General features: G+C 46.1%; 1 protein-coding gene across 1 annotated transcript in view; it reads right to left on the minus strand.

Moving 5' to 3' along the window:
* Positions 1–10,010, minus strand: part of ANXA2 (annexin A2) — a 44,267-nt gene extending 34,257 nt beyond the window's left edge. Inside the window, exons 1-2 of the mRNA XM_066635090.1 lie at positions 9,924–10,010; positions 433–493 (exon numbers count right to left, since the gene is read on the minus strand). Of these exons, the coding sequence (XP_066491187.1) occupies positions 433–480 (48 nt within the window). The 5' untranslated portion in view covers positions 481–493; positions 9,924–10,010. The remainder of the gene's footprint in view (positions 1–432; positions 494–9,923) is intronic.
* Between the last annotated feature and the right edge of the window lie 17,877 nt (positions 10,011–27,887).

Consider the following 27,887-nt stretch of genomic DNA (forward strand, 5'->3'; position numbering starts at 1 on the left):
GGCTTCCTCATGAGGAAGCTGCTTGAACCATTCACTAATGAGGCTATACTATATCTCCAAAACTAAACACGATAGGGCAAAACGGATGCCATTTTTGGAATCGGCACCCCAAATTCATATCAAGTCAAGTCGCAAAGTGACTCTGGCACATCCCTGCTTTCTAACTGAAAGCTATGGCTCCTCTTCCAACTGAAAGAAGGCAAGCCCAGAGGGATAACAAGCAGAGACACAGAAGGCAGCCTTCTGTAGGTGGATATTTGCTATCAGGGCAACTGGACTTCAGCATCTCCAGGAAGGTAACGTGGTGATCTAGGATGCTGCAGTTTGGGGTAAATCCACAGGAGAGTTAATGGGGGAATGGCATTCTGAGGAAGCCTATCTGTGTAAGGTATAATTCAATCAGGAGGGAGGCGACAGCCAAACAATACTTACATCTCCCTCAAGGGTGAGCTTGGACAAGATGTCGTGTACCGTAGACATCTTGGAAGGGAAGCTGAAACAAACAAGACAGAGCCATGTTAAATGTGGATCATCATTATAGCAATGCAAACTGGCATACACAAGCATACATACAACTAGGACCCAGCAGATAGGGATTGAAATCCTCCTTCATTTGGCCCAGGTGTGACCATCTCTCAGCCTAACCTACCTCACAGGGGTGGCTGTATCTAGATCTCCTCAGCCCTTTAAATCCCCACACTGCTTTGAGGGTGTCTTCTTCCTCCAGGAAAGATTTTTCAAAAATGCAACAGTTGTGCCCTTTCACCAATGACAGACCTCATTTTCTGTCCCTGGTGAAACCCTGTTCCCCATTGGAAAGATTTTAGAGCTGCATTTTGAGAAAGCATTTTCCTTGTGTAGGCCCATTGGCACTCAACTGCCCTCATTTCCCTTCTATAGACACCTACAAGCATTTAACACTTTGGAATTGCAGCAATACTAATACTATATAAAATTCTTAATAGTATGTTTTATCGTTGTATATCGCTTTGAGCATGGGAAAAGCGGCATAAAAATCTTCAATAAAGCAGAACCAGAACCCACTTGAGATTGAACGCTCTTAAAACAAAGAAACAAATGTGGTCAACTGCAACACTCCCTTGCAGAAGGATCTGCAGATTGCCAACAGGAAAGAGCTGCTTTGCTAGAATGCCATCTTTACCATAAACCAACCCCTGAATTTACCCACAGCTCCTTTTGTGCCCCCCCCCCCAAAGGAAGATCTACCTGGACTATGCCGTTGTTTCTGCATTTCTGAACTGGCACTGCACATTCTAGCAATTTTTTGTTGTTGCATGCACAACTTTTGGTTTTCTAAATCCATCCAATTAAAAATACAGTGACCCATTCTTGAACATGTCTATCCCCCTGTGTTCCTGCACGAGTCACTGGTCTGGGGGTGACCCTTCACTAGAAGGAAGCAAGTCCCAAGCAGAAATTCATGCAGAGACACAATAGGCAGCCTCTTCCCAAGAGAGAGCGATTTTGCTCATTTCCAACATTAGGAGTGACTGAATGTTGGGTGTGATTCGATCAGAGACAGGACACTCCAACAGGGACTGGTTAAGAGGAGATGAAGACTTAGGACAGTCACATGACAGACTTCTCAGTGAGTGGATACATTAGCCTCACAAGTGCCCTTAAATCGGCGTTACTACTTCAGGGACAATAGCAATTCTCTAACAGCACTGTTTCAGGATTCCCATTGCCATAAGACTGTAGGTCTGCTGTAAAATTGAATCAAACAGCAACTGCTCTAGTCAACTGTGCCAAGAACATTATTATTTCAGGCCACAAATGAGTATGATCGATAATGCTTGTGGACTAGTAACTTGATGATGTTTTACAGAAGCACCAAGGCCCTAAAAGCCTTGCAATGTAAATGCTGCTGCTGAAATAGCAAAGCACCTTGGTCAGCAAAAAGGCATAATGCTATCTGCCAACTTCAGCTTGATTTTCTCCCCCCTCCAAGCAACAAGGTTTTTCCATAGTATCGGGGCATTTGCCAGAAAAAACAACACTGTTGTACTGGGAGGGTCTGAAGCATTTGGAACAAGAGACAGTTTTTAGGAAGGGTGTAGCTTGGAGAAATTCAGGCCACACCGTTGCATTCCTGAAGATCAGGAATGAGAACGGAACTCCCAGATTCCTGAGGTTAGAAAAATATTTCAGCTGCCAACCAACAGGCAGCTCTTCTGCAACTAGGCTCACTTAACCATATACCACTGGCAAGGGCAGAGGGGAAGAATGTTAAAGAGCAGGCAGCATGTTCCAGGCAGAGCAGAGGGTGTGATCCTAACAAAAGTGCAAAGAGCCAATAATAGGACATAACAGGGCTACCTCTCGCTCTTCCTCAACCGCTGCTCAAATGACAACCCCAGAGTCATGAAAGGGAAAAGATGTGAAAAACCACTGCAGAGCTGGGGGATTCCAAAAGGTCATCCTGCTCAACCCCTGCCATTCAATCTTCCTCCAACCAAGGATTGACCAAGGAGAGCTAGACTACAATGTCCTTCCTCAGGTACCCTGATACATGGATTCAAGACTTCCAGCTCAGGGTGTGTGGGTGTTTCAAACTTCCTGACAATGGAAAACCATTATGCACAGCACTGATGAAATCTGCACCATCGAGCAAACAGTCGATTTGGGGAGGGATTTCATCCAGAAGTGGTACAGGGGAAAGGGTTACATCTCCCTATAACTGCTTGAATTTTTTTTTAACTTTTTTAATGCAGGAGGTAGGAGATCGTGGACGGCCAACTAGAGCAGCCCTCAAGAGATTAGCGCCATTCCTGAAGGCCAAGCTAGATGGAAAAACAGGAGATGATTGTTGGGTGGTGACAGAAGTCAGAGGGAACTGTCCAACATTGAAAACCCACCCCTGTGTACAGCTCCCTGCTCCTCCCAAAAAACAGGAGAAACAGTTATGCAAAAAAGTACGCTTCATTAATGAGCCGAATTTCTGCAGGCCACAGAATTCAATTTTTCTTCTTACAGAATGTGTATGACTATTCCAGATTTTTATTTTTAGAGTAAAACCACAGAAGGAGCCCTACTGGATCAGACCAATAGCCCTCTTGCTTCCCAGCAACTGGGATTTAGAGGTAGACTGCCTCCGAAAATGAAGGTTCCATTTACTTATAGCCAATATCCAGCAATGAACGTCTCTCCCATATATTTGTCTAAACTCTTTTTAATGCTATCCAAAATATAAGAACTTTGACTGCAATGCGCCAGTAACCTTGGTACACTAGTGTTTGCTCACTGGTAAGAGTTTATCAAGCACAGAGAGTTATACTCACACACAATAAGTCAGTGGGTTGTTGGTTTTTTTGACACAACAAAAATCAGGAAATTCTGCTGCACTCTAATTGCGGCCCAGAGCTACAAGAGTGAGTGAGTGAGTGAGTGTGTGTGTGTGTGTGTGATAAAAATAGATTGATTTTTATGCACACACCAGTCACCAACGGATTTTTGAAAAGGCTCTACTACTAGAAAACCACATTCAAACCAGGCTCATTAGGGTGGGGAGGGGTTGGGGCGGAAATCTGAACCAAGTCCAGCTATTCAACTCACACATTGTATTGCCACATAATACTGTAATATGTCGAGACCAATCAGAGCCCAGTGACTAGTAGCAGCAGGGAGGGGAGAGAAAGGATGTGCGCTAAGATCTCTGCAGAGCTATCTTTGCTGAAGAGCAATCTTTGACCAGAGAAGTCACATATCTTAAACTATGTGGCCACAATTATGCTTACTTGGCTGTAAATGGAGGATCTAGCAACTGATCTAGAAACAGCTGAGGAACTGTTAGGGTTAAAGCAGGACCAGAGTTCTAGTCCTCATGGGGACTTCTGCATTTCCCATGCAGCAACAACAACAACAAAAATTCCTAGTTCTGCATGGAAGCCAGAGTTAACAGGCATATCAAAAACATATGCAAAAATTATTCCAAAATTCCTAGTTTATTCCAGGAGCAAAAATCTTTGCTTTTTTAAAGCACAGATCCTGTTCATTTCAACAAGGCTTGCACAGAACTTCTGGGTAAATAGAACTCCACTGACAATCTCCTAAACTGAGATGCACAACAGATTCAGTACATTGGACACCCACAGACCACCCCCATACCACCTCCTGATAACCCTAAAATCAGTTGGCTGGGGGAGAAAGAATAGATGGACCAATGAGGCACACAGCTCAAAACAGCACCACTGACAAGCTGGCCAGAAAGGATAGTCAGTTGTCAACCCATTTAAGTAATCCAATTTCAAGAACCAAATTGTCCATCTGAGATCTTGAACTGTCTCCATTTGGCCAGGATGGACACAGCCCAGAGTCTCTTGTGAAGGAACAGGGGGGTATGGAGAGTTCAGTGTACCACACATTGGTCATGCCTCTATCCTCCCACCTCAATTTGCTTACCTAATACATTCTATCCCACCTTCAACACAGATATGCTTCCAGGGCCACTCACAGACTTACACCATCAAAAAGTTGAAGCCTGTTGTGTAATGCCCATATTTTGCACACCCAAGACTCCAGGAACAGTAACTAGCACCTTCAGTTAAAGCATCTAGGATAGCAGGGTGGATCAGGAAAGAGCCAATGAGAGCTGCTGGGGAGGGGGAGTGGTCAGAGTATACTAGCTCTTCTTTAAATTCCTATCCTGGTTTCCCGACCACTCCCAGATCCTGCAGAGTTTCACATTCTTTACCTTCCAAACTGTTCTTGCCTCCCTCTTATCTTACTGCGTATGTGCTGATGTTGCAAAGTGGCCAAGAAACAAGAGTTGCCAGAAATTCCCTGATTTGAGACTCACCCTCCCCTCTGAATTCTTGCTTGCCTTCAGAAACCTGTCCCCTCTGAGCCTCAGTCTTCCCCATCTGCAATATGGGGATAATAATACTACTCATTTTCCTTACCCTGCAAGGACATCTTCAGTACACATGAAGCACTCTGCACACCCAAAAGCACTATCTCCTGCTACTTTTCATCTCTCTAGGGCAAGGGTCTCCAAACCCCGGCCCGGGGGTCAGATGCGGCCCGCAGCAAGCTTCTTTCCGGCCCGCAGCCAACCTCTTGTCCCCTGAAAGCCTCTGGCCCACTCAACTGAACATGACCAGAACTGTGCTCTGATTGTGTCTGGAGGGTGCTCTGAGGGCCAGAGAGGTTGAATGAATGAGCCCATTCATTCATTTATTCACTCATCTAAGTTCCATCTCTAATTTATTTATTCAAATTTTATTTTTAAATTGTTTTTCTGGCCCTCCACACCATGCCAGATATTTGATGCAGCCCTCTGGCCAAAAAGTTTGGAGACCCCTGCTCTAGGGCCTTTGCTCTGGTTTCACTGCCCAAAGGTGTCCTATTCCCTCAGACAAATCTGCCTTTTCTCCTTGCTGCCTAAAACTGCCTTCCAGAGGGTCTTTACAATGCCGTCTCTTAAACTTCTCCTCAAGTCCCACTTTTTAAGGAAAGTCCCTTTGGCCCTATTCCCCCTGCTGTAACAAAGCCTACATGCAAGTAAGTACGATCCATATTTCTCCCTTAACAGAGAATGGAGAGGGAGCTGAAAACAGATGGAAGAGAAGAGGCATTTATCTCACACTTCCTAATGATGGGATTTGGACTGCAGTCCCCTTGGGGCAGAGACCTGTACTGAATAAAATTCCATGCATATTAATAGGGATATATAAATGTAGCATCATACAGGTAATCACACAATGGTGTATAGAAAGCCACTGTTGTCTTTGGGCACCTGTCTAGCCACCTTTCCCGAGTTAAAAGCCAGCCTAAGGGAAAACTGCTTTCTCTAAGAAGGCTGGGAAACAAAATTATCAGAAGGAAGATCTACCCAGAGAGCTGCATAGCTCCTGGCAACTACTCACTAGGTGTGGCTCTGCTGTACTAGCCTGTACAGACAGGAGTGACCCCCTTTGAGGAGGACAAAAAAAGGTGTTCCTTGGTTTGAGAAGTCTTCAGAATGAGAGAATGGAAATCCTGAGCCCACTTGCACCACCTCCCAGAGTCAGGCAGGGTGTGGCCACAGAGAAGGACGTGGCCTGCATGGTAAAAAGAGGGCCCAAGAACAGGCAGCCCCAAGGGAGACACCTCGGGCGGACCGCACCTTCCAAGGAACTGCACCTCCCTCCTCTCAACCAGAGTTGTTTAAAAAAGATACTCCTTTTTAGAAGCAGTCACAGGAAAAGGCAGTCAACAGAACCCACAAAATGCAGAAAACAAATGAGATCATACCAGGCTGAGCAGCAGAAGTTCATTAACTCCAAAGGAAAAAAAAACACACACACACACACAGAATTGGAAAATGCTGCTTGAAAAATGGGTTTCTAGCTAAAATCAACAGCACAGCAGAAGAGGAATCCGGATCAGCCAACATCTCTATGCCAACAGAGCCTGCTCACATGGTGGCCCCCTTCTTTCATGGCAATTGACACTAGTTGGGCCAATAGCAATAAGCAACTGTACACAGTCAACACAAGCCAAGCGATTCTTTCTAAAGGGGACACATTCCATGGAATCAAAGGAAACGTATATCAGGGTTAGGAATGGAGTTCTTGAGCCAAAATGGCACATAGACTTGGTGGGAAATACCTATAGCAACAGTATTTGCAAAATTTATGGAGGGGGAGAAGAATCAGTGGTCCCACCACTCTTCATTCCTGTTTCAAAGAGCCCTCTAGAACAGCCATTCTCAACAGGAGCCATACTCTGGGTACCCTTGCACATTTGAAGGGGGCCATAGGCTGAAAACCAAAAATGACTATATGTTTATCTGTTTGTATCATATCTTTGTGTGATGGGGGGGCCTATAACCCAAGAAGAGCTCCCAAGAGGAGCCAAAAAAAAGGCAGAGAATGGCTGCTCTAGAAAACCAGCAGAGAACTGGAAATGCTGGGACACACCCACACATTCTGCAGTGTAGCCACGGTTTGTTGGTTTTACGAAAGGAGACTGCATCAGCGCCTTGCAGCTCCTAATGAGTACTAAACACATTTACTGCAGCTCATGCTTTGGTAGGTTATATCCACAGCCAGTTAGTTGCAAGACTTCTAAGGAAGGGGGGGGAGCAACCAAGACTTTCTTTTCACATGCAATTATGCTGCATGCCTGCCCTTTAATTTATGTAGGAAGAATTCTCGTAGCTCAAGGCAAAAGGAACACAAAATGTGTAAAAATAAAACTCAATCCGATCTTTACAAATTTCTCGTGGTATGCACAAACATGCGCTTTACTGGGATAAAATGTCAGCTGCCAGGCAAGGTCTGCTCTTGCTGTAACATACCAGCTACAATCAAAACATTGTTGAGCTGAAGTTTGCCAGCATAAAAAAACTGTTTGCAACCCATACCTTTCAGGACACGCTTGCGCCTTAAGGAATAGGCAGGAACTGCACATGGGTGAACAGGACCTACTTCCAGGGACTTGCATTCCTAGTTTTGTAGCACTCTCCTCCAACAGACGGAGAAAGCAGCAACAAATTATGCTGCTAGCAGGACAAAAGTCTGAACCAACTAAGAAAACAAACCTACTGTAGGCTAGTAACTTTGATCTTTTTACTAGCACAGCCTTGGCGCATAGCTGTTGGAGACCCAGCAACAGTGAAGGAGGACCCACCCAGCCACCATATAAAGATTTCACAACAACCCTGTAAGGTAGATTGGACTGAGAGAGATTTGCCTAATTCACCCTAAGTTTGTGGCTGAGGAAGGCACAGATTCTGAATCTTCTTGCCCTGCCCCAGTTAGAGTTTGCTGGTCCAGCCACATCACCACCCTGGCTATTTGTTCACTCAGCAAGGAAGTCCCTTGGTTTCTCCACAGATATCCACAACTATTCCCCAACATAACATGTTACAATCCTCCATAATAATTTTTTCTCCCAAACTTAAGCCCACACAATGGGTGTGGCTTTCTCATTGGGCCTTTACAGACAACTTGCAGGAACATGCAAGCCTCAGAAAGAAGAAGAAGAAGAAAAAAGAAACACAGAATGACATAATAGGAGAGATGTTCAACTGAGAGGCCACACCCAAGATCTGCTCTGCAGCTATGGCCAAGGTCTGATATCTCCTGTGCAATCAAGTGCCAGCAAGGAAAGGGGGAAAATTAACAGGCTATTAATCATCAAGATGACTTATCTGCTTCTTTTCAATTCTTGGTACAGCTGGATTGAGCGCTCCCCACGCCCCTTTCCAACCCCCATCTCTTAAATCAGACCTCTGGAAATTTACTTGCAACCACCCACCAAATACTGTACACAGCAGTGATCTCTTGCACAAATCCCCACCCTATCAATGGGGCTTGTGCAGGAGACCTTCCCTCTGCATCGTGCACCCAAAGGATGCCATCTTTTTCAGCAAAGTTCTCAGAATGCACTGTTGGATCCCCCTTGGATCCATGGGGGAGAGAATGCTCAGAAAATAAAGGGAGCAATAAGAAGATGAAGGCAGGTTAATTAACTATTGCATGTCTCCTCCCATGCATTTCTACAGATGGCAATAGACCCTGCAGCAGATCACCCCAAGACAATTAGAATCAAAAGCAGTTCTCTCTTTATTAGAGCTACAATTCCACCAGGGAAGTAGTTAGAGGGGAGCTAGAGTGGGCACTGCCCACCCTGAGTCAGCAATTTGTCCACCCTCGCATTTATGGTTCTTTGATGTTCCTTCATACTTATCCTTTAATTTTGCACACCAGCATAATTACCCACCCTAAAAAAATAGTTGCCCACCCACCTCTGGAATGCCGAATGTGGGCCTGAATTCCACAGTCGCAGAACTAAGCAGGTTTTTAATTTATACAGAACTCTTCACCCAAAAGTGCCATCTTCTTCAGCTTTCCTGAAGTGTTTGTGTCACCCAAACACTTGCACACCGACACCAACTTCTTACCTAAAGTCAAGTTGCAGGTATTTTGCAAACTGGATTTCCCAGCTTTCCAGAGATGCCCCTTTATGAGCTAAAGTTTAAGGAGGGAACAGGCAGGGTGGTCAAGTCTGGAAAGAGATCAAGTTGTGCTGGGTGGACAATCTGCAGGGTGTGTCCAGACTCCCAGCACCCAGGAAAAGCAAAGAACAACTCCTGGGTAAGGGCTGTAAATTTGGAAACATGAATTACATTTGCTATCTTCTGACATATATAACTGTAGTTAAAGTTGATGCTATGCTACCAGGTAGGAAGCCCAATAGGTCCACTTTTTCCAGAACTGAGACCCAGAGAACCTCTTCCTTACAACCTTTAGTGGTCCCCCCCCCCAAAAAAAAATGGCTGAAACGTTTGCCCAGACTTCTTTGCAACATTGCAGGAGATGCTGGGCAGGTCTCCAGCAGCACTGCTTGCACCCTGAAGACAGTTTCACTCCAAGAGTGGGTTGCAAGGCTACTTGGCACTTCTGCCAAGGAGAAGAGAGTGGAGGTGGGCAGCCACACAACCTGACCCTGCACACTTCTGTCCCCAGACGCAAGATCCCCCTCCCCTGTGATCTGAGGGACTCGTTCCCAGGTGCAAGAGGGCAGCATGCAAAAAAGACAGCATGACCCAGATGCATATCTGCTTACTCATGAGTAAGTCCATTAAGTTCAATGGGCCTTTCACACCAGTGTGTCTAGGAGTGCAGCCTTTGATCTTTTTTCCCAATGCCAACTTCCTGGAGCACCTTGATGAACCCCCCCCCAACCAAGACACCCCCACCCCAAACAAAGAAGGCTACGATTCTATGTGCATTTACACTAGAGTAAGCCCTACTGGCACAATGGGGCTTACTTTCTGAAGAAGAAAAAAAAGTGCTCAGGTTCTTTGGAGCCTTCGGAGCAAACCCCCCGCAACTTTAATTCGGAGTCAAACCGGACTGAGAGTGGCCAAAGCGAAGTCACTCCGCGACGCGCGCGCTCCCGCGGGGACGTACCTTGCAGGCGAGGCTGTCGGCTACAGAAGGCGAGTCCGGCGGAGCGAGAGCGAGAGGCGGCCGGGGTGGGGTTTTTGTACCAGCCACATCCACACTCGCCTCCTCCAGTCTCCGCCCGCGTGACGAAGCCACCGCAGCCCTGCGCCGGCCGAGCCGAGCCGGCTGCAGGCGCGATCCCTCCGTCTGACTCATCCCTGGCTTGGGGCGCCAGCTGCGGCTGCCGCCTTCCCGCATTCACCAAAGCCCAGGCTGCCATCCTGCCCACCCTTGCCCGGGAGTCAGACCCCTTGACTCTAATGGGGCTTACTTCTGAGTAGACATGCTGGGAAGCTGAGGCTGCCATCCTATCCAAACTTACCTGAGAGTAAATCCCATTGACTGTAAAGTGGCTTACTTCTGAGCAGACATGGCAAGGCTTGGGCTCTGAGGCTGCCATCCTATCCACACTTACCTGGGAGGAAGCCCCATTCACTATAATGGGTTTACTTCCGAGTAGACTTGACAAGGCTTGGGCTCTGAGGCTGCCATCCTATCCACACTTACCTGGGAGGAAGCCCCATTCACTATAATGGGTTTACTTCCGAGTAGACTTGACAAGGCTTGGGCTCTGAGGCTGCCATCCTATCCACACTTACCTGGGAGGAAGCCCCATTCACTATAATGGGACTGACTTCTGAGTAGACATGCCTAGGCTTGGGCTCTGAGGCTGCCATCCTGTCCATCCTTTCCTGGGAGTAAGCCCCATTGACTATAATGGGACTGACTTCTGAACAGACAGACAGACATAGGATTGGGTTCTTAACTGGGAGTAATCTCCATTGATTAAAATGGGACTTACTTCTGAGTCAACTTGCGTAGGATTGGGCTCTTACTGAGCGATCCTGAGAGATGGAAATTGGACTAACTTCTGAGTAAACATGCCTAAAATCATACTGTACTGTTAGCAGGGCCAGTGGTCCCAGGCTATTTTGCACCTTGGGCAAGGCTAACTAGTTGCACCCCCAATGAAATTATTATTTGTTCCATAAGACTTTATAATTTATATTCCATACCATTGCTGTGGTATTTATCTTAAAATAAAAAATATTTTAGTTGCATTTTTATACATGGGTTAAAAAAATTAAGCTGTATAAAACTGCAGCTGCCTAGTTGGCCTATGAATAGCACTCTTACCTAACGTGGACTAGACAGGAGCTCCAGAAGTTGGGGTAAGAGGGTGATCTTTCACCTGCCTTGCAGCCCCAATCCAGTGTACATTTTACTCAGAAGTAACTGCAGTAAGGCTTACTTCCAAGGAAGTGAGCTTATAGTACTATCCTGAGCATGTTTACTCAGAATACAACCCACTAAATGCAGTGGGACTGACCAACATTCCCATTGCAACAAATGTTGACAGGGAAGTAGATCCCACTATGTTCAATGAGGTTTACTCCCTAGTAAGTAGTTTTAGCACTGTTGCCTAGGTAGATAAGATGGTTCGCAAGCCTGTTGCCACCACAATGCACTTACTTGAGAGTAAGCCCATTGAACTCAACTGTTTACTGTCCTTATTTCTTAGAGCAGGGTTGGCCAGCCTTTGAACTTTAAGGCTCCTGGACCTTTAACAATTGTGTAGAAGAGGGAATTTCAGCATGTACAATTTGTCATCTCACAGGTGGTAGGTTGGTTGGTACCCTGAGCCAGTTTGCCATATCCGTCCTTGTGGGTGGGCCCCCTGCAGAAAACTATAGAAGGAAGAAGGTGAAGGCAGTGATCATTGCTCTGTAATGTAGATAGGTCCTGGGTTGGAGAAGCAAAAGACCAGCCACAAATTCCTCATGAATAAATAACTGGCAACCTGTACCCCTGTGTAGCCTTCCTCTCCTGCCTCTGCTCCTAGTTCACTGTGCAATGTCAGCAAAACATTATTCTTTTTACTGGAGCCTTCCAAAAAAAAAAAAAAAAAAGTTTGCAGAACAATTTAAGGGATTACATTTAAAAAAAACAGAGTTTGCAAAATCATTTTTTTTAAAGCTGTTAAGCAAAGAACAGGAAGGGGTTGAGCCAAGTGATGAGTAAGTAGCCAACTGGCACAGTCAATTTACTGTCTGATCTCTAGTCTGTCTAATGTGCAGCCCAATCCTAATCCCCACCAGCCTGTGTGATATAGCAGAGCACATTCTGTGTGCAGTGGTGGAGGGGAGATCAGACAGCCTGGGAGAGGCAAGTAAAAATATAGGGCACCTGACCATCAGTGGGTCTTCTCAAATGAATGCCAGCTCTTTTGTTGGCATAAGTCCAAGGAGGGTCAGGAGCCAGGTTCTGGCTGAGGGTATAAAATTTGGCATGTGCTACATCTGAGATTTTCCCCTGAATCATCTGCTGCCCTGTTCCTCCCCAAGTTACCCCCTACCTGCCCCCATTGCACCCAGGATTAGCTGGCAAGCGCATAGAGCTATTTGCCATTTGCACCAGCAGCTCCAGAGTGAATGATGGCAATGCAACTTTTGTACCACTGAAACAGGACTTATGGCATCAGATTGCTAGATCTGCCATAGGCCCTACATAAGATTGGGCCAACGGTGTTATCTATGCCAGCTAGCTTGCCAAGTTTTGGGGATGGGAGGGATCCTTCCTAGCATGATCTAGAGGTTGAATCTGGGGCCTCTGACATGCAAGGTGAATGTTCTACTGCAGAGCTCAAGTCCAGCCCAATCTCCCTCTCCCTGCAGAGCAGACAGCATTTGGATATGATTTGGATTGGGAGAATAGTGGGAGGGAAAGGGTCAAGCATGCTCCCCTCCCCATAGTTTGGCCCTCTGTTGACATGGTTAGCAGTACACCAAAACACTGTAATATCTGGAGAGGCCCTGGGACCTATTTGGCAAATATCTTACAGAACAATCCTATGCATGTCTACTCAGAAATAAGTCTCATTGTATTCCATAGGGCTTACTCCCATGAAAGTGTGCAGAGGATTGCAGCCTCCCTCTTTTTGTCCTCTCTTCCCTCTTGTCTTTATAGAAAATACAGTTTTTGTTGAGAAACCCTTCCATGAGTCACAAATCAGATGCCAACAATCTTGCAACAGCAGAACTGCGGGATGACCCGGCTGCACACTGAAGCCAGTTTTTTTAAACGACCACATTGAGCAGAACCACAGATCTTGTTAGCTGCTCCACCTAGCAGACTAATCCCATGGCTTTTTGCAGTTCAATTCCCAGGCACACAGACGCATGCATTCCAGTACTGGACATACACCATATAAACTTTTTGATTGCTTTTCATAATCCCTTTCAAAAGAGCCTCTCTCTTCCCTGGAAGAGGGGGAAAATGACTTTAGAGTTCATTTTCATAGGGAAGCATGCTTTGGGGGTGTAAATGCACCAACACAAAGTCTGGGCCTCAGCACATTTTGACCAGGTGTCAGAGCTCAATACTTCTGTTATTTGCTTTGCATGTGTAAATTCCCAGGTTCACCCCCTGGCCTCTCCAGGTACAGCTGGGAAACACCCCTCCTTTGAAACCCTGGAGAGTTGCTACCAGACAGTGGAGATGATTGTTATTAAGAATGTCCCTATGCTTCTTTTTAATAAACAAGCTCATACAGCTAGCTAGATAAATAAATGTTTTCCAGTCCGCCAAAAGCCCACAGTCTGAATAGTGAGCAAACATATGGTTCAGGAGTTGGACTTAGACCTGGAAGATCCAGGTTCAAATCCCTACTCAGTCACTAAACTTCCTAGGCCACTCTGAGCCAGTCATGATCTCTCAGTTTTAAATACTTTACAGTAGTGGTTCTCAAACTTTTAGCATTGGGACCCACTTTTTAGATTGAGAATCTGTCAGGACCCACCAGAAGTGATGTCAGTACCGGAAGTGACATCATCAATCAGGAAGAATTTTAACAATCCTAGGCTGCAATCCTTCCCACATTTACTTACAGGAATAAGTTCCATTTACTCTCATAGTGAAAAGCATATACATAGTAGCCTATTAAAAGTACAGATCTGTAACATTTCTCCAAATGCAGTCACATACCATGGGAGCATCAAGTCTAATATTAAAAATAAAATATTGAAATGTATGGGAACCCACCTGAAATTGGCTTGCAACCCAACTATTGGGTTTGAAGTTTGAAAAACACTGCTTTGCTGACTGTGGGCCCTTATAGGGTTGTTGTGAGGACAAATGGAGGGAACCTCCTTGGAGGAAAGGAGGTATAAAAATGTGAAGTAATAAAAATAAATTCAGGAACACTGTTGCTGAAATCAGAGATTGCGCATAGGCTTTAGACCTGCACTCCATGTGTTTGTCCAACCCCCATTTCAAGCCCACCAAGTTGATGGCTGTCACCACGTCTTGAGGCAGTGAATTCCACAGATTCATGGTACTCAGTGTGAAGAAATTAGATGGACCATTGGCCTGACTCAGTATAAGGAAGCTTCATTGGTATGTTTACATGTATTTCCTCCAGTGCTTCAAGAGATGAGAACAGGGTCAGCTGTGTTCTTGTAAGACCTCTGTTCTCATAAGGTTTGCTGCCAGAACTCCCTGCACACACTCATGCACCAATGAATGTTGCTGAAGGCAGGCTGAGAAATTTGCCTAGGGACACATTAATGTTTAGAGCTTCTCAAGGGATTACCTGATGTAGACACTATGTCGCTCATATTAACAGTAAGGCTACTTAACATTTTCAAATTTACATGGGAGTAGCTATGATTACTCACTTGTATTAGGGAGTAACACCTCAACTCCTATTCAGTTGATTAAGACATAAATTATGCATGGGATGGATAGAAGAAAGTTCCCTCTAGCACAATACAGAACCTGGGGTCATCCAATCAAAATGATTGACAGGAGAGTCAGAAAAGTCAGAAGGAAATATTTTGTTACCCAGCACATTATTAATCTGTGGAACTCCTTGCCACAGTATGTGGTGATGGCACCTGGCCTAGATGTCTTTAAAAGGGGATTGGACAGATTTATGGAGGGAAGATTCATCACAGGTTATAAGTCATGATAATAATTGTATGCAACCAGGTGGTTTAGAGGTAGTCTACTTCTGAGTGTCAGGTACAAGCAAGATGCAACAAGATGAAGGTATCTTGTTGTCCATGTGATCCCAGAGACATCAGGTGGGCCACTGTGAAACAGAGAAAAGTGGACTAGAGGGCCCTTGGCCTGATCCAGCAAGGCTCTTATGTTGTTACTGAGCAGAGTAGAACTGCCTTCTGAGTAAGCATGCATAGGCTAGCACCCCAATATATCCTTTATATTTATTTGGGATTTTTTAAAATTTATGTTTTAGTTTTTATTCATTTGTTTTAAAACTTTTGCAACCCACTCTGAGAATTTGGGATGAAATGAGCTAGACCTTTAAACAAAATATAGTATAATGAGTTTCAATGTAGAAAGAAATGGCAGGAGAACTTGAATGAGGAATTTAAGTGGTTTGGTTTTGTTATACAGTGGTTCAGTGGTTCCCAAACCTTGTAGTATCTGGACCCACCTTAAAAAAAAAAAAAAAAAAGCTTTACCAACCACACAAGTCTCAGGGGCTATATAGGTTATTTGGCCATAGTGCCCCCCCCAGTAGCAGATTGTTTAACCTTTATGCAAATAGTCTAATTGTCTAGTCTAGTAATTGTCAGTTTTGTGACCCACCCAAAATTGGGTTGGGACCCACTGGTGGGTTATGGACCCACAGTTTGGGAACCACTGCAGTAGTTCTTATGGGGCGTGCATGGGGTTGTCAAGACGAACTCCTACAGTTTAAAATTTATTTCTACACCACCATTAATGGCTTAGGACTGTGGTTTTCAAACTCCCAGGGAGTTTGAAAGCTGCAGTAAGTTCTTGCAGGGGTGGGGGTTGGAGGCAGCAGGGGCAGGGGGAAGTCAGCAGCGCAATCCCCAGGATCGCACTGCTCAGGGGGGATGCAGGGGCTTGGGTACACTTACCAGGGTACAGTACGTCTGCAGGGTTCCCCAATGCCAGTGTAACGGAAGCAGAGCACGATTGCTCCACTTTCACTTCTGAAGCTTCGGGGAGCCCTGTGGACAGCCGCGCAGGGCTTCCCTCACCTGGGAGGCTGCAGGAGGCTCTGGTAAGTGTACCCAAGCCCTTGCAGCCCCCCCTGAGCGGCGCAATCCTGGAGATTGTGCCGCTGCCTCCTTCCTGCCTCCTGACTGCCCCCGCCCCTTAAGGAGAAACAGGCCAGGACCCACAGGCTGGGGCGTCATGATGCCCCAGTCTGAAAAGCCCTGGCTTAGGAGAAGGAGCAGAGATCTGACAAATACTACCTCTACCACACTAACAATTATTATTGTTGCTACCATGCTAACAATTATTAAAAGGTATTTCCTGAAGGCACAACCCCCTACAAGGAAAAAAAAAACAGGAAATAATATACCAGGGCCTGGAAATATACCACACTGGAAAATATGAACTGTTCTGGGTAGAGAGAAACCATTGGAAGGTATAATTAACTGTGTTTAGGTTCAGCTCATTGCCTGAAAAATGGCTCCTACACAGAAACAGGAGTTGCGTAAGATTTCTGAAATATTTCTAGTATCACGACTCTTGGCTTAGAATGGTTATGCAACCACAGTACTTTTGTATACTGAAACATACCCGAAGGGGAGAGAAGGAAAGATGCCATTACAAATTCTCCATTCGACTCATTGACGCCACGCTTCTCGAAGTCGGAGGAGGTTCATTCAGTTGAAGCTGACCATAGCTTGTTACCAGCTGATGCTGACCGTAGCTTGTTACCAGCTTAGCGTTAATGAATTCAGGACCAGTACTTGGAATTGGACCATGCACGTAAAGTTGGGATGTTTTTACTGGTATTTTCCCAATTGCCTTCCCAGGAAAAGATAGTGCTATATCCCAAGCACTCAACTGACCAGTCTTGTCACGTTTTGGAGGAAAAATATTTGTACAATTACAGTACCTGGCACTTGAAATGTCTGAAATGGTGGCCTCAAACAACAGATTGGCAGGGGCCCAATCTGATCCCCTCCCAACCCATCTACTTTCATTGCTTGCCTTCTGCCACTCCCTAGATTCCGAAAGGAAGAGTAGAAACAATGGCCCTTAAATGATAAATCCCCTTCTGCTCTGTTCTCTTCATTCCTTTCAAATCTAGGGAGGAAAAGGAAACTTGGAGGTGAACAGGTGGAAGGAGGCAGGTGTCCACCCCTCCTAACTAATCCACCTCTGAGGCGACAGCCTGTTGTCCTCATAGATGGGCCAGCCTTGATTATTGGGTCATCTGTAAGGAGAATGGGAGTGAATCTCCTGTGTGAATCTCCTGATGTACACACTGTCAATTAAGAAAGTGTGCCACTGAAGCTCTTCTCTTGCCACTGATGGCAGTTGTCCATGTAATTGAGGTTTGAGTGGCAGATTCATTGTTCAGGGCAGGTGTGAGGTCAGGGGTTGACTAGGTCAGAGCATAGGCACAGGGCCCACATCCATCAGAAAACCACCTGCCCACCACCTAATTTCTCAATATTGGTGGCAGGGTGTGGGTGTGAAGTGTAGGGGGGGGGAGCTGTGCAAGACTTTACCCCAGCCCCCCTCCCCCCAAAGTTCATACTAGCATGATTCAAGGACCAATCACTAGTTTGATCAACCACAATCAATCTAGGACCACCAAAAAAAGATGTCCAAGCAAACATCTTGTTACATCAGAATGTAAATTTTTTTCAGATGAAAGCACATCCTGCAAGTTGTTTCAGGTACACCTACATTGTTCTCATTGCGTACAATTAATGGCTTCCAGAATCCAGATCTGCCAGCATTAAAGTGGAGACCGACCTCCCTCCATCCCACCTATTTTTTTCTAATGGTCCCTGCCTTTCACTAAACAGCAACTGTTGCCCTGCACGTGCCTAATCTTGGAAGCTAAGCAGGGTCAGGCCTGGTTAGTACTTGGATAGGAGACCGCCTGGGAATACCGGGTACTGTAGGCTTATACCATAGTCTTTCAAGACTGAAGGTTGCCAACCCACAATATTACGTGACAATTCACTATGCTTTCCTTCAGGTTTTCCATTTTCGTTTTCCTGTGTCTCTTAAGAGCATGACTCCTGAATTTATATAGCTCTATGCCCCGGGGATGCCATGCTTCCACCTCTGTCTCACGCACCTGCAGCATTGCCACTTATGCTTGGTTCTAACCTGAATAAATTTTCTTCCTAGAGCCAACCTAGTGAAAGCCTGTTCTAAGATGGTCCATGTCATCTGCAGTTTTCATATGTACTATTGAATATGATTTTCAAACATTTAACAAAGCTTTCCCTGACTGAGCAGCAATCAAGTATCATTTTTCATTGATTACCAAATCCATTAATTGACTAAGGGGGGCAACCCTATACACACTTACCTGGGAATAAGGATACGCAAAGGGACTTACTTCTGAGTAGACATGCATAAGATTGTGCTGCAAATGTCGCAGCTGTCATAGTTATGCATGCTTCTTTTTGAAAGTGCAGGGCTGTTCCCATGGATTTCCCCTTTATGTGCCATTCAGATTCACCTCCCCTTAGCTTTGTCTTCATTAAGGGATCCGGTGTTCCCAGAGCACTCATCACTGGGCATAATAAAACATGCTAATAAATTCTGCCCTCACAACAGTAACAAATTACAAAAATAATAGTAATCTGCACCACAATAAACACTCTTTCAGGCGATCAATAAATGCTGCATTGCTAAAAATCACTCTTCCGGATCAAAGAAGGTAACCAATGCAGACTGCCAAATTTGGATACAACCACATGTGCCATAATTTGGGGGATGTGGCCTGAAATAGCCTGGCCAAAGCAAATCAGCAAAAGGTGGCATGAATAATCCTGCTTGCTATATGTTTAAAAAGAATTTTCTATTCATTTCTTACATGTTGCACTTGACTAGACAATCTTCCCTGCTTTCTTGTCTAACCTTGCTGGATCTATAACCTGGGGACTATAAACTGACACATGAGCTAATATATAGTGTTTTTCAAACTGTGGGTTGGGACCACTAGGTGGGTTGCAACCTAATTTCAGGCAAGCCCCCATTAATTTCAATGTGCATTTTATTTTTAATATATTAGAATTGATGCTACCATGGTAGCATTTGGGAAAATGTTAAAGATATGTACTTTTAACAGGGTACTATGTACATGCTTTTAACAAATTATAGTCAATGGGGCTTACTCCTTGGATAAGTGTGGATAGGACTGCAGCTTTTGGAATGTTTGGGGAATTTTTTTTAAACAGATCAGCAACTGCTTGGGAGGGTTAGGAGAGTTCTTTATTTTCAATAATTTTTTTAACTTATTGTAAACTTTTAATTTACAGGAGCCCAAATCTAACCAACTTTCCAGCTCTGACATAGCTGTGCCAATGGGGTGTGTGCTGCATCCTGCAGTTGAGAGGCAATCATGGAGGCCTCCTCAAGGAAAGGGAATGTTTGTTCCCTTGCCTCAGAGCTGCATTGCCCTTACCTCGGTGCTGCAAAGTTGGTTAGGATTGTGCCCTCGCTTACTTAATGGATTTTATTTTGTTGTATATGGGGTGTTAAAGATTTTCCTGCTCGATTGAGTGATTAAGGGCGCAATCCTATCCTGCGCTGGAACAGGCAAGCCAGGAGGCTTGCGCTGTGTCCAGCGCAGGATAGGGGCCAAAAGTGGCTCAGCCAGAGGCAAGGGGAATCTTTTCCCTTTACTTCTGGGAAAGGTACCCTTTCCCCTATGGATCTCAAGATGTGGCGCAAGCCTGGGGAGAGAGGAGCAGCTTCAAGTCGGATCTCCCCAGGAACAGGGGTCAGGATCTGGCATAACTGCTGGATCCCAGCCCTGCCTCCTGCTCCCTGCCCGCCCCCGAGGGCCACACACTGCCTGCCCTCCCCCTGCCCAGGAACACCTCCCTCCTGCCTCCTCCCCGCTTCCACCCCCACCTCAGAGCCTTGTATCAGTCCAGCCGGGCTGACACAAGCCTCGGGCATGGAGGCTTGTTCCAGCCTCTGCAGGCCAGTGCAGTTCTGCATGCCAGCCTAGCTGACTCCCAAGGAGGTGCAAACGTGCCTTACGGGATGTTTGCAACCCTCCTGGGACAGCGCAAGGTCAGAATTGTGCCCTAAGTAACTTCTGGCCGAGGCATCACTTCCAGGTTCCAACATATTGTCATTTTAAAAAGTGGGTCCCGGTACTAAAAGGTGTGAGAACAACTGAGCTATTACATAAGTTGAGCTAATAGATCAGGAATGGAAGCCTGTGGTGGCTTTTGAGTTTTGCTCCTAATGTAACAATTATTCAGCAGCAACAGTCACTCATTTGTTAAGAAGTGGTAAAACATTTGAATTGGACTCTAGGCATTTCTGTGTTTCCCCTCCTCCTAAAGTAGTTTGCAACCAAGTACCTAAACAGGAAATTGTGAGCGGTTAGAAAACTCACGTTCCGTTTCACTAGAATTCTTGCAAGGCATGGTTCTTTAGATTCTTCCTATAGTGCTTAAAGCCTCCAGTCTCTGCTCACATGTGAGTAAGACCCATTAACCTCTGTGTGAGGTTAATCTTAGGATAAGGCTGTGTGAGGTGCAGCTTAGGATAAGGCTGTGAAAGTGGGTTGCCAACTTTTTAACAATGCCTGCTCCTATGCTTGCAACAGAAGCTGAATCTGCAGGTATTTCCAAGGGATATCCATGCTGTAAAAACCTCACTTGCTAATTCTGCAGATCCAGCTGTTCTTAAGGCACAGAGGTAGACCAGGCTGATTTCCTCCCATCAGTTGGCAATCTTAGCTGTAGGCTATGGCAGCCTTGATTCTGCCCTGAACTGGGGATTACCACCAAATCAGGTTGCCAGGTCATGTGTATCTGTACACCTGAGGTGGCTGAAGTGAGGTTTGCCAACCCTTGAAAAAAAGAAGGGGAATCTGGCTCAGAGTAGAGTCCAATGACAGTCCAAAAGTGGCCCAGATTTAGTCTTTGCTGTCTGTCCACTAGAGAGAAAAGAAAAGCAAGTTCATTTTTCACAAACTCGCAATCCTACCACGGAACAATTGTTAAAAACACAACTCCCATCATTACAACAAATTTGCTGTGTCATGGCAATTTATATCATTTTTTCTCAAAACACAAAATAATATAAAAAGGGGTGTGTGTGTGTGTGTGTGAGAGAGAGAGAGAGAGAGAGAGAGAGTTTGGACAACTTCCATACATGTGCCAACGAGCAACAATGGAAATGATTCAAAAATATGGACCCCAAGACAGACTATGCATTAATGTACAGTAACTTGCAAAATATAAACTTGTGTGATACGATACCATCTGTGTTAGAGTTGCCTAGGAACAACCACAAAAGAAAAACACACCTGCCAGTCACTCTGTACCAACTGCATGAATGAAACATGTGTCAGCAAAGACAATGAAAGCGTCTCAGAGTATGTTTACCCAGAATCCGGACTGCTAGCCATGCTTGTTTCCTGACACATTTGAGTAAGAAAAGAAGAGAACCAGAATATTTTCTGTCAATCACTAAATCAACAGGCTTCAACCTTTCTAGATCCAGGACCCACTTGAAACCCCAACATAGGATCCGCCTTTAATTTCTTACATATTTTTCTCTCTCTTTCTCTTTCTCTTTCTTTCTCTCTGGAGTGACTAGAGGAGGGCCAGTCCAAAACCTCTTGATGCCTGAGCAGGGGCACTAAATACCACTTCTCCTTAGCTAGTAGTGCACCAGCTGCCACTGCTCGTAAAACTCCCTAGATTCAAAGAGGGGAATGGAGCAGAAGTGTGCAGGAGAGGGGAGGAGAGTTGTGTGCTAGTGTCTTTCCTTCACACTTCATATTTTGCTCCATTTCCTTCTTTATCTTCTAATGATTGGAGCAGTGAGGTGGCTACGTTTGCAGATGACACCAAACTTTTCCGAGTGGTGAAGACCAGAAGTGATTGTGAGGAGCTCCAGAAGGGTCCCTCCAGACTGGCAGAATGGGCAGTAAAATGGCAGATGCGCTTCAGTGTCAGTAAGTGTGAAGTCATGCACATTGGGACAAAAAATCAAAACTTCACATATAGGCTGATGAGTTCTGAGCTGTGACAGATCAGGAGATAGATCTTGGGATTTTGGTGGACAGGTTGATGAAAGTGTCGACCCAATGTGCGGCAGCAGTGAAGAGGCCAATGTTATGCTAGGGATCATTAGAAAAGGTATTGAGAACAAAACGGCTAATATTATAATGCTGTTGTACAAATCGATGGTAAGGCCACACCTGGAATATTGTGTCCAGTTCTGTTCGCCACATCTCAAAAAAGACATAGTGGAAATGGAAAAGGTGCAAAAGAGAGCGACTAAGATGATTGCTGTGCTGGGGCACATTCCTTATGAGGAAAGGCTACGGCGTTTGGGCCTCTTCAGCCTAGAAAAGAGACACCTGGGGGGGACATGATTGAGACATACAAAATTATGCAGGGGATGGACAGAGTGGATAGGGAGATGCTCTTTACACTCTCACATAACACCGGAACCAGGGGACATCCACTAAAATTGAGTGTTGGGAGAGTTAGAACAGACAAAAGAAAATATTTCTTTACTCAGCATGTGGTTGGTCTGTGGAACTCCTTGCCACAGGATGTAGTGATGGCATCTGGCCTGGAAGCCTTAAAAGGGGATTGGACAAGTTTCTGGAGGAAAAATCCATTACGGGTTACAAGCCATGATGTGTATGTGCAACCTCCTGATTTTAGAAATGGGCTATGTCAGAACGCCAGATGCAAGGGAGGGCACCAGGATGAGGTCTCTTGTTATCTTGTGTGCTCCCTGGGGCATTTGATGGGCCACTGTGAGATACAGGAAGCTGGTCTAGATGGGCCTATGGCCTGAACCAGTGGGGCTGTTCTTATATTCTTATGAGGAACAGGAGATGTAGGAGGGTGGATACAGGTGTCCCCCACCAATCTACTGTCTGAGGTTAACACCTCAGTCAGCCATGGATCAGAAGATGGAAAAGAGGCACAGGCTTGTCAAAGAAACAGTACCCCAAAATCTTTCTCCTTTACTAGGGGCATGGACCTGAAAAGAGAGACTCTCTCTGATAAACAGGGACAATTGGATGTATTCTGCCAAGGTACTTGAAATAAATATTCATATTAATATATACGTACAGTATACGTATTCATACTTTTAACCTAAAGTGCCCAGGATGGGCTTACAATCAGGGCCAGCCCATCCATAAGGCCAACTGAGGCAGTAGCCTCCCTTATGTTTGTTTCCTTACCTTGAGGCTGCATTGCAACTGCACCAGCAGTGGAAAGTTGAAAAGGATTGGGCCCTTAGAGGGGTGTCAGGTGGGGGAGGGAAACGTGTATGCCTCTGGAGTTGTAGTTTCCTTTACAGAACAACAGTAACCACAGCTCTTCCTGTTCCATTGTTCTAACCTCCAACCTCCTCCCCCCACCAGCCCAGAGATCGTCTTGCAACATAGTGATTCACTGTACAGATGGTCTGGAATGCTGGAAGCAAACAGCCGATCTGTGCCAAAAGGTGAGTGTACACCTTTGCAAAACCCCTGACGATCTGCATTCATGAAATGCCCAAGGAATGCATGACAGTACAAAACTAAATAGCTTAGAACAATGGCACCTTTCAATGAAATGCTTCATTCCAAAGAATGGGTAACAGCCCATTCTGCAGTGAGTCCTAGTTATTTATTTTTCATATTTTTATACCATCCTCCCTCCAATGAGCACAGATGGTGTACATAGTTCCTCCTTTTGTCCTCACAACGCCCCTGTAAGGTAGATGAGGCTGAGAGATAGTGACTGGCCAAAGGTCACCCAGGAAGCTTCATGACTGAGTGGGGGTTTGAACTTGGATCTTCCAGATCTAAGTCCAACTCCCAAACCACTACACACCAGTGGTTCACAAACTCTCCAGGAGTTTGGAAACCAGGGTAAGTGCCGGCTGGGGAGAGGCAAAAGCAGCAACGTGGTAGCCGTGATAGTACCACTACTGGGGTTAAAAGCATTTTTCAAAAATTTGCTATTAGCAGTGCCGGCCTTCCGGGGTGTGCAGGGAGCCCATACACCCCTCTGCTGGGCTCCCTGCACCTCAGAACAACTAAAAATAGCGATCGTGACCCACTTCCGGTTTGCAATCATGAAACCAGAAGTGGGTTGCAAGTAGTTCTGAGGCACTGGGAGTCCAGCAAAGAGGCCCACAGGCTCCCTGCATCCCCCAGAAGGCCGTGCAGAGAATAGCAAGTTAAAAAAAAAAACAAACTTTTATCCATGGCAGTAGCGCAATTGTGACTATCATGTCACTGCCTTTGCCATCACACCACCCCTTAAGGGGGCAGAGACAGGGCTTTCCTGACTAGGGCATCATAACAGCCCAGTTTGGGAACCCCTGTCTTAGACCAAAGCAAATAAGGAGATACAGGGCGCAATCCTAACCCACTTTCCAGCACTGACCTAAGGGCAATGCAGCTCTGAGGTAAGGGAACAAACATTCCCTTACTTTGAGGAGGCCTCCGTGAGTGACACCCAACTGCAGGATGCAGCACACGTCCCTTTGGCACCACTATGTCAGCACTGGAAAGTTGGTGAGGATTTAGGTCTGACAGTGCAATCCTATGCATGCCTAGGGAGAAGTAAGCCCCGCTGAGTTTAACTGGACATACTCTCAGGTAAGTGTGCATGTTAAAAGAACATCCCGGACAGGAAGCATCACAGTCACAGGTCTCTTGTTATCTGGTGTGCTCCCTGGGGCATTTGGTGGGCCGCTGTGAGATACAGGAAGCTGGACTAGATGGGCCCATGGCCTGATCCAGTGGGGCTGTTCTTATGTTCTTAGTAGCCCTCTCATAAGGGCATATTAAATCTTCAAACTGACTGTACTCCTTTTCAAATTTACAAGGCAGAGATGTAGCACACTGGTTCAGAGCCCAGGGCAGTAACATCATGTGACATCAAGACATCATTTCCAGGTTCTCCCCAGAAGAGAGGGCACTCAGTGTGGCGTCTTTGCAACCCTCCCCAATGTTCCTTCTACTGTGGAGGCCCCCCTTGAAGAGCACTTCCTCTGTAACTAGAGCAGATTCTGAAAGGCATGCACCCTCCCCCTTGACATAGAGCCCAGGACAGGTGCCCCTCAGGTTTTGTCCTAGTTACACCTCTGTACATAGGAATTTCTTTCAGAAGTGAGAGGGCTTTCTTCCGTAAGTCACCACAGATGTACTGTATTTAAACGAACCATGTACCTGCTTCTTCATGGGGCTGTTGAGATTAGAAGCAAGACGTCAGCAGTCTCTCCTGGAGACTGTTGGTGGCTGCCACGTCTAGAGTCTTTTCCTTGCCCAGCAGGAGAGGTGTGTCTCTGCAGAGTCAGGGACAGCACCAAGGCCTCAGAACCACCTGCAGTGATGGAGTTAACACACCTGGTCACCGCCTCACCCATATCAGCTAAAGAGTTGATTTCCCCATGGAGGGTGGCCATACGCACTTCAGGCTCTTTCAGCTGCTGCCCTTGTCATGGGCTTAAGCTGGTGTTTTAGAATCTGAGGGAGCTCCTCCTTTTCCACCACCCCTGCATCTGGACCACTCATCTGGACCTTCCTCTGGAGGGGCTTGTTGGTTGCCTCCTTGTCAGGGCTGGTGCCTTCCTGCCCCACCACCCACCAAAGCAAGGCCAGGACCATTCCCGCAGCCACTCTGAGCAGCACCTCCAGAAAATGTAAAGGCCAAGCCAAACAGCCCAGTACACAGGTGCCGAGACCTCGAGGCTTGTAGAGCCAGTGGCTAACATTGGCCTTGCAGGTGTGGGCCCCACCAGGCTGGGAGGCAGCACAGGCCTGACACACCTGGGAATTCCTGGCTTGGGCAGGGGCCCAGACATGTTGTGGCCATTTCTCCCTGCACCGGTAAGTCCCGAACAGGACACAGTAATTAGCATCTCTCTTCCTCTTACAAAACAACAGAAAGCCATCATTTTAGATAAATTTAGAACCTAGCGAGGAAACGCACAGTGTGGCAGACTAGCTTGTTGCTCCTGAATGTTGCAGCACGAGATTTGCAGAGATTGCTCTTGTAATGTTGCAACAACTCTGCAGCGTATCCGTACTTTGTCCTGGTGCAAAGTCTCATAGACTCGGTCCTGACAACACTGGCCCAAAGACGTTTTGCTGCTTTAGGGCCCAATCCTATCCAACTTTCCAGCATCGGTGCAGTCACAGTGCAGCCCCATAGCAAGGTAACAAAGGTTCCCAAACTTTGAGAAGGCCTTTGTGTCAGCTTCCCCACCACAGGATGCAGTGCATGCCCCATTGGTACGGCTATACCGGCACAGGAAAATTGGATAGGATTGGGTCCTCAGTTGGCTGCATCTCACAAGCCCAGAGTTAGTTTTTTGTTTTGTGTGTGTGTGAACAAAAAGTACACCATTAGGTAGTTTAAAATGAGTGCCATTAAAATGAGTAGCAAAATGAGTGCCAGCTATTCCATCTGCTCTGAGCGTGGGAGGATGGAGGCCAGAATGTGCGACCAGATCAAGAAAGAAACATCTGAATGTTGTGGTTTCTTGAAAGATAGAAACCTTGTTTCAAATTGTAAAAATCCCTACGGGGATTTAAACTGCCTGCGTATGTAAACTGCCTTGAATAAAGTCTAAGGAGAAATCTGAGGACCAAGAAAGGCGGTATAGAAATACCTGTATTATTATTATTATTATTTCCTTGGTGCCCCAATCAGCAATGCTCATTTCTGAGTATCCTGATAGTACATTCACACGACCCTATTGGTGTACTACAAACCAGGTGGTTTGAGAGAGAGCTGCTTCCTGCACAGGCAGGCATCATTCCAGTTTTGACAGCAGATGGGGTGGAGAACTAACTTAGTGGGAAAATACTGACTTTTGGCTAGATGGAAAGTCAAAGGACAGCTGTGGGGTGGCTCATTCAGAGATGCTCATCATTGCTTGACTGTTGCAGTTCCTAAGAGATTTGCATGTGCAGATCTACAGGGCCAGTCTAAGCTCCTTCTAGTGCTTGGGGCTGTGTGACAAATGCTGCCCTCCCTTACTTGCTGCTGTGCCAGCCTCTGCCCCTCCCACTCCCTGGACTGAAAAAGAAGAAGGGGACAGAGAGGAATAGGAAGTGCGGAGGAGAATGCGGAGCACCTGATGCTCTAGCCCAGGGGTGTCCAAACATTTTGGCAGGAGGGCCACATCATCTCTCTGACACTGTGTCGGGGGCCAGGAAAAAAATAATTAATTTACATTTAAAATTTGAATAAATTTACATAAATGAATATTTTAGAGATGAAACATACAAATGAATGAAGGTCTTGCAGTAGCTCAAGGCCTATAAAAGGCCTTGCACAAAGCAAGGCCAGCCTTTCCTTCACTGCCGCTGCTGCATCACAGACGTGAAACAGCAAGTAGTGAAGGGAGCCCTCCTCCCACAGCTCAGGTGAGAAGTTGAACAATCATCCTCATGCTGAGAGTAGTTGCATCGGGCCAGCATGGGCTCCAGCAAGTCTCTGGAGGGCCAGAGGCTCGTTGGAGACTGGGGGCTCCCCGCGGGCCGGATTGGGAGCCTCCAAGGGCTGCAAGTGGCCCCCGGGCCAGGGTTTGGGCACCCCTGCTCTAGCCCACCACTTTTCTCCATGCATGCCATTTCGCTCCATCTTCCTTTTGCAATCCAAGGGGTACAGGAGCAGCAGCAGTGAAAGTGGGTGGGTAGACAGTGGTAGTTTCCCCCTTCCATCAGTCTGCTGCCTGAGTTGAGCACAGTGCCTGAATTAAGCAAAAGATAAAACAAGCTACAGCCAGGCCTCACAAACTGCAGGGGCAGTGGCATTGCTGGGGGTGCAGGTGAGACACACACAGGGGAAGTGACACCACTACTGGTCAACATTTTTAAAATCTTGGTATTTTTTTCAAATAATACCATCATGTTATATAGCATTCGGTGCGTAATTTCATTCTGCATGCAAT

The sequence above is a fragment of the Tiliqua scincoides genome, chromosome 8 (assembly GCF_035046505.1).
Source record: "Tiliqua scincoides isolate rTilSci1 chromosome 8, rTilSci1.hap2, whole genome shotgun sequence".
Taxonomy (NCBI): domain Eukaryota; kingdom Metazoa; phylum Chordata; class Lepidosauria; order Squamata; family Scincidae; genus Tiliqua; species Tiliqua scincoides.